The sequence below is a fragment of the Staurois parvus genome, unplaced genomic scaffold (genome assembly GCF_062004578.1).
Source record: "Staurois parvus isolate SC_StPar_1 unplaced genomic scaffold, SC_StPar_1.0 ptg000272l, whole genome shotgun sequence".
NCBI lineage: Eukaryota > Metazoa > Chordata > Amphibia > Anura > Ranidae > Staurois > Staurois parvus.
The window spans coordinates 1,130,291-1,138,010 of NW_028318068.1; the positions used below are offsets into that span (position 1 = coordinate 1,130,291).

Below are 7,720 nucleotides of genomic sequence, written 5' to 3' on the forward strand. Positions count from 1 at the left end.
TTTCCTAGTAGTGAGTGCGTTTTGCATCTCCCATAAGATCTAGCTCTCATCTCTGGGTATTCCCTGTGGTGCAGTTGCAGCGCATCCAGGGGTGGACTGACAACTCATGGGGCCCCCGGGCAATAGGGGATCATGGGGCCCCTATGTCCTTGCACACACTCAAACCACACCCAAAAAAGCCTATGAAAGGTACCAGGGGCATCTCATGGGGCCCCCTACTGACACCGAGCCCTTGGGCAGTGCCCGAATGCCGGAATGGTCAGTCCGCCCATGAGCGCATCTATTACATGGGTCACCATTCATTGATGTAGAAGGCATGTTCTTCTGTAAACTGCACCAAAGATTCAGCAAGTGGCATTTTTTCTAATGCAACTATAGTGAACATGGCCCTAAGCTCACCACCCATGTTACAATCTGACCCAGAGGCATCCCTAGGGTTGGTGTCACCCGGTGTGGTAACATATGGTGTCACCCCTCCAGAAAGGAAGGAGCGGTGCCGGTGTAAAATGAGTATCCCGGACTCATGAAGATATGTATCCCCTGAAGCAACTGCGCATGTGTCAGTTTCAGGCCGAAGAAGCCAATCTCCTGTGGATCACTATGGGTTGCAAGAGCAGTTAACTCCAGGGGTGGACTGACCATTTGGAAACTCAGGCACTGCCTGAGGGTCCGGGGTCAGTAGGGGGCCCCATGAGATGCCCCTGGTCCCTTTTTCATAGGCTTTTTTGAGTTTGGGTAAGGACACAGGGGCCCCATGATCCCCTATTGCCCAGGGGTCCCATGAGTTGTCAGTCCGCCCCTGGTTAACCCCGCATAGGTATAGGGGTTAACTGTGGCAGCTCTGTGCTAAAGTCAGAGATCAGCGATTGGTTTCTTCGGCCTGAAACTGGCACATACACAGTTGCTTCAGGGGATACATATCTTCACGGGTCCGGGATATTCATTTTACCGCTACACCGGGGGCAGCTGTCACTGTGCTGGGAATCCGGGATCACCCCAATAACTGGCCAGGACCTTCACAGAGCCCAGAAGCTCTGCTGGCATCCTGCGCCCCCTGTGATGGTGTCACCCAGTGCGGCCCACACCCCCCTAGGGACACCACTGATCTGACCATACAATCTCCTTATCTCCAGTAACTGTTGTGATATTTGGAGGTCCGGATCACTAGCCACCCATCTTTGCAAAAGCAAGCATTAAATAAACAAAATGGTCCATACCTTTGGTGCACAAAACAAAACTTTGGCTCACTGTCAGCATATACTTTTCCCCAACAGGGTTTAACCCCTTCCTGTCCAGTGCCATTAGTACAGTGTTAGCGCTTTTTATTAGCACTGATCACTGTATTGGTGTCACTGGGGATGTCAGTGACACCAAGTCAGTTCCCCCCCAGCGTCAGAATGCCCATCGCAGTCCCGCTATAAGTTGCTGATTGCTAGTAAAAACAAACAATTAAGAAAAAAATCCTGGTATATACAGTTGCAAGAAAAAGTATGTGAACCCCTTGGGATTACGTGGAGTTTTGCATGAATTGGGCATAAAATGTGCTCTGAACGTCATCTAAGTCACAACAATAGAAGAACACAGTCTGCTGAACATAATACTACACAAACATTAGATGTTGCTATGGTTTAATTGCACATAACATGTAAACATTCACAGTGCAGGGAGGAAAAAGTATGTGAACCTTTGGACTTAATAACTGGTTGACCCTCCTTTGGCAGCAATAACCTCAACCAAACGTTTCCTGTAGTTGCAGATCAGACCTGCACAACGATCTGGAGTCATTTTGGACCACTCCTCTTCACAAAAGAGCCATCAGATAGTATCAGTTATTTTCCTTTTTAAAACAGTTGACCCGGTACAAGCAGATCTATGGATAATTAAGTTATGTATTACAGCCATATAAAATTCAAAATGCTAACACTGACGTACAAAGCTGTTCATAACACTGGCCCAAACTACATCACTGACCTGATATCCAAATACCACCCTAAACGCACTCTCTGCTCCCAACAAGACCTCCTACTCTCTAGTTCCCTGGTCTCCTCCTCCCATGCCCGTCTCCAGGACTTCTCCAGGGCTTCCCCCGTCCTCTGGAACTCTCTACCCCAATCCATCAGACTATCACCTACCCTCCTCTCCTTTAGACGCACCCTGAAGACCCATCTCTTCAGGGAAATCCACCCCGCCCTCCACTCCTCCTACCACTCCATCCCCCACAGCTATTTCCTCCTGTACCACTATCCCATCCCTCCTAGATTGTAAGCTCCAAGGAGCAGGGCTCTCGACCCCCTCGTGTATCGAATAGTATTATTTCTGTACTGTCTCGTGTATTGTCTCCCATTGTAATGTACAGCGCTGAGCAAACCGTTGGCGCTATATAAATACTGTATAATAAGAATAATAATTATATATATATATTATACAGCAGATTACATTCACATCAATCCCTGTCCCACGGAGCTTACAATCTAAAGACCCTATTTCACATATATAAATACTAGGGCCAATTAAAACAGCACCCAACTAATTTACCAGCATGTCTGTATGGGAGGAAACCCAGGAAAACTTTGGAAGAAAATTCAAACTCCATGCAGATTATTATTATTATACAGGATTTATATCGCGCCAACAGTTTGCTCAGCACTTTACAATATAACGGGAGACAATACAGCAACAATACAGTTCAATACAAGAGGGATAGGAGGGCCCTGATCCTGGGAGCTTACAATCTAGGAGGGAGGAGCTAGTGGTACAAAAGGTAATAACTGTGGGGGATGGACTGGTAGGAGGAATAGAAGATTCCATTATTAGCTGAGGGCAGGATAGGCTTCCCTGAAGAGATAGGTTTTCAGAGATCGCCTAAATGTGAGCAGAGTAGGCGATAGTCTGATAATTTGGGGTAGAGAGTTCCAGAGGATGGGGGAAGCTCTGGAGAAGTCCTGGAGATGAGCATGGGAGGAGGAGACAAGAGAGCTAGAGAGCAGGAGGTCCTGCCAGGGATTCACACCAAGGACTCTAGTGCTGCAAGGGCTAAACAGTAAGCCTCTCTGCTGTCCAAAATACAAGGCGATGAGTATATATACAAAAAATAGTACTAATGCTTTTAAGAAAAAAAAACAATTCTTAAAATATAATCTTTGTACCTAAAATCTTCCTATAGGGAATGGATTAGTCGATAACCCAAAAACATATTTTCTTATCCAAAAGTATCTAAAAAACGTTGTTTTTTCATTACAAAAGTGAAAAAATATACATTCGAGAAAGTTAAAGCAGAACTTCACCCAAAAAGGGAAGTTCCACTTGTCTGCCTCCCCCCCCCCCCCCCCCATCTCTTTTACATTTGGCATTTAATTTTTTTTTTTTTGGGGGGGAAGGGAGCGGGTACCTGCCTGTTTTGATAGGTACCCACTCCCGCTTGGATCGCCAACTTTACACCATCGCCCGCAGTCTCCAGGGACGCATCACAGGTCCCCGTAGGAAGCTGGCTGTGAAGCCGCAAGGTTTCACAATGGGGTTTGTTTGGTTAAGATGCCGGCGTTAGGGACCTGACGCCCAGTGAAGAAACAGCTTGGATGGGGACAGCCCTGGATCGCTGGGCAGGTAAGTGTCCGTATATTAAAAGCCAGCAGCTACAGTATTTGTAGCTGCTAATTTTTTGGGAGAGACTGAAGCTCCTGCAAGAAGCTGAAAAAGCTGAACCCCAGCCAACAGTAAAATGTTGGTATCATGTGCCCACCACCCCCATATAGCAAGGTTTAATAGTTGATTTAGTCTTCTTTGATATCAACAATGGGGCTCTATTCCTCCCATTAAAACCAACAAGGCACTGATGCTGGGGAATTTTCTACTCCCACTGGCCACTATCCAACCCCCTTAACCTCCCTGGCGGTATGATTATGTCAGGAATTTTGTACCAAAAGCGGTACATTTTTGTTGCATGGAAATATGTAGTTTTTTATTGTAGGCCTGTAATTTAGGAATAACTCACTGAAATCTGTCCGAACAAGAGTCTAGTAAACATCCCGGGTATGATAAAACTTGAAACACGAAATCATAAATTATAATTTAATAAATACTCATAAAAAATAATAATATAATAATAATAAATTTAATTCAATAATATAATCAAACCAAAAACACTGAAATTTGAAATATAGCGCCAAGTTCGCACATCGCTGAGGAAAGTCGCAAAATCGTTTTCAGTGTCTGATGAGGAATTTCCCCCCACGAATCATTATCACTCAATTCTGCAAGTGGTTCTGATTTACTATCGCTGTTCTCTAGCCGGTCTAATACAGATTTTGACCTAAAGGGACGCTTTTTGGATGCCGTGGACTTTGCAGATTTCCTCCCGGCCCTAAGACCTGTCCCATGATTTGACTTCTCTTCGTTGGCTGTTCGGTCCCGGCCTCCCTAAAGTCACCATGTACAATGCAGGACCAGAGGTGCACGGCATAAAAAAAAATAGGTTCATTTTGTGCACTGGCAGATAATCCAACTGAATGGCCTTCCTTAACACAACACACCTTGACATTTATTTCAGGTAGTTATATAGCGCCGTCAATTTTCACAGCGCTTTACATATATATTGTACATTACACCAGTCCCTAACCCTCAAGGGGTGTACAATCTAAGGTCCCTAACTCACATTCATACATACACGGGACAATTTATAGAGGAACAAATTAACCTCCCAGCATGTCTTTGGAGTGTGGTGGGAAACTGGAGTAAACCCACGCAGGCACAGGGAGAACATGCAATCTCCAGGCAGGTGGTGCCTTGGTTGGGATTTGAACCAACAACCCAAGTACTGCCTGGTGGAAATACTAATCATTTAGCCACTGTGCTGCACAATATGTGACATAGCACTTGGTTTCTATACACAGGTGCACCAGATTTTGCACTCTTCTGTTTTAGTAAATAACCCTCTAAGGATTCTTGTATAGACACTTCCTGTTATGGATGAAAACCATCGTAGAGTTATGCAGCTGACCTGTGTTGTCACATTCATCCTTGTTTAACCGATTTACCACCGCCCTATAGCAGAAATACTAATATGGCGGCAGGAGTGAGCAAAATCACGCATATATACGTGATTTTGCATTTCCAGGTAGGGGGCACATGCAACCCACATGCGTGCCCTAACCACGCCGCCGTTCGCGTCAATCACCGGCACTCGGTGATCACCGAATAATACCAATGGAGAACTGTATGTAAACAACACAGATCTCTCCCCTGTCAGCTCCAGCACACTGTTTTGTATGGTCATGCATAGCAGAGCCATACAAAGCAGTGTGCTTACAGTGGAAAACACAGACACCGCCCCATAGTAAAACACACACAGCACACAGTTAATCCTTTGATCACCCCGGATGTTAACCCCTTCCTGCCCAGCGCCATTAGTACAGTGTCAGTGCTTTTTATTAGCACTGATCACTGTATTGGTGTCACTGGGGATGTCATGACCCAGTGTCAGAATGCCCACCGCAGTCCCGCTATAAGTCGCTGATCGCCACCATTACTAGTGGAAAAAAAAAACGTTAAATTCCAGTATATATACCGCCATTTGTAAACGCTATAACTTTCATGTAAACCAATTAATTTACACACATTGGGATTTTTTTTAGCAGACATGTAGAAGAATACATTTTTCCTAAATTTATGACGAAATTTGATTTTTAAATTTTTTTTTATTGGATATGTTTAATAGAATAAAGTAAAAAATATAGTTTGTTGGTCTTTTTTTGTTTATAGCGCAAAAAAATATAGAAACCGCACAGGGGATCAAATACCACCAAAAGACAGCTCATTTCGTGGGAAAAAAAGGACATAAATTTCATTTGGGTTCAGCGTTGCATGACCGCGCAATTGTCAGTTAAGGTAATGTAGTGCCGTAACACAAAAAAATAGCCTGGTCAGGAAAGGGGGTAAATCCTTTGGAGGACAAGTGGTTTAATACTACAAGCATCCATGTTGACACACATTGTCCAGGCATGCTCACTGTTGTCCCCGTCACCCAGTCAGTCCAGAGCAGTGATGTGCAGCCAAAGCCAAAGAGGAAATGCATGCTGAAAGGTAGTGGCTTAAAGGAATATGTAGGAGAGCTGCAGCACTGAGATGCAAAAAGAAGGATGAAGAAGGTTGAAAACAATATTTTATAAAAATAAATTCAAATTCAGCCAGTTATGGTTTAGATCTACTTTACTGTCTTGACTGATGGAAAATCATTTGTCCTCCGTATGCAAGTGATGTCCCCATGCCCTTGCAATACAGGATGAATGCATTAAATCTTTCTAATGACCTTTCGATATCATTGTATATGTTAATTACTCTTTATGTAGACGCTGGCAACTCTGCGGATTTTCCTATGACCATTACGCTGAAGAAAATACGGTGTCCAGTGTTGACGTCAGGCGGAATGCACAGGACAAGATCTCCACTATTGACCTCCAAGGCCCAGCACACATAAACTACATTAATGAGAAGTCTAGGCCACCATCAGCAATCCCCATCGGTGAAGTGAAGCTCTCCAGAGATGCCCTTCTCTACATCTCCTTGATGACATGTATAAACCTTCCGGATGATATGGACTCAGAGGAGAGCCTCTGAGGAGGTCCCGTACTCCATACCTCAACGTTCTTCAGATACCTTCAGTTGATCCACAGCCAAGCTGACCATTACTTAACACTGATGTCGGTCGCCCTACAAAGCCATGGATAATCAGACTATCCACTGTATGTCTACAACCAAGACTTAACAGACATCACAGAACATAACAGAGTGGGGTGAAAGAAATGTGGTTTAGTTAAAGGGCATTATAAAACATGTGCACAGAATGTATACCTCTCAAATGTTCTAGATACCCTAGGGGAGTCCCCAGTACCAAAAGCTCAATGGGCTTCTTCCAAAACTGAGGATCTAGGACATAGCCAGGCTTAGAGTAGATGTGCAGAAGAGCCATAATAATCCCATGGAATTCTTTTGGGAGTGTTGCCGACTCTGGTGTAATGGGAGTCGTTCTCCATGACACATAATGGGATTCCAGCTCTTATTTTTAGTGAAACTTCTAAACTAAAAGCAGTTCTTATAACAAGCAAAACCATCAGATTGAAACTTTTTGTTGGAATTACTCTCTTTAATGCTAATCTCTCCAGTATACCTAACAGAACGGACTCTCAGTAATGAACAACGTCTATTTTTGATACTAGATAAACAGAAATTAATATTTTCCATTGGGCCCCGTGGCACTTGCTGTCATGAAAGTGGCATCTCCTTGCTCACGGTTTATCAATGTCTTCTGTATGCTACATATAATAATTGTTTGATACCTGCCTATCTGACACAAATGCTGTCTTGTGTAGAAAGTGACATGGTTAGGAATGATCCATGTTCAGTATAGATAAATAAAGCAATTTTTTTTCTATTTGGTTTGTTGTTTATTTCAAAACTGACTTTTATCTCTATATAGAAAAACTTCCAGATTACATAGAATCAAGCACTATGACACATTGAATGTTGTGCAGGTGAGGTAAGCAATGCCTTACGAGGGGTCACATCTCGAGTCGGGAAGTTAAAGAACATTACATATATAATATGATATGATAACAGTTAAAATGGAGCTAAGGCCCCATGTGCACGGGACACTTCTGAACGATGGAAACTGATTGCTGGAAAACGTAGGTTAAAAAATGTCTGTTTAGCAGCGTTTGCATACTGT

The 7,720-nt window shown here is 43.7% G+C and overlaps 1 protein-coding gene across 1 annotated transcript in view; it reads left to right on the plus strand.

Annotated features, from left to right (window-relative positions):
* LOC149459121 (uncharacterized) overlaps window positions 1–7,426 on the plus strand; it is a 29,534-nt gene extending 22,108 nt beyond the window's left edge. Inside the window, exon 4 of the mRNA XM_089681581.1 lies at window positions 6,345–7,426. Within this exon, the coding sequence (XP_089537707.1) occupies window positions 6,345–6,612 (268 nt within the window). The 3' untranslated portion in view covers window positions 6,613–7,426. The remainder of the gene's footprint in view (window positions 1–6,344) is intronic.
* Window positions 7,427–7,720: the final 294 nt, after the last annotated feature.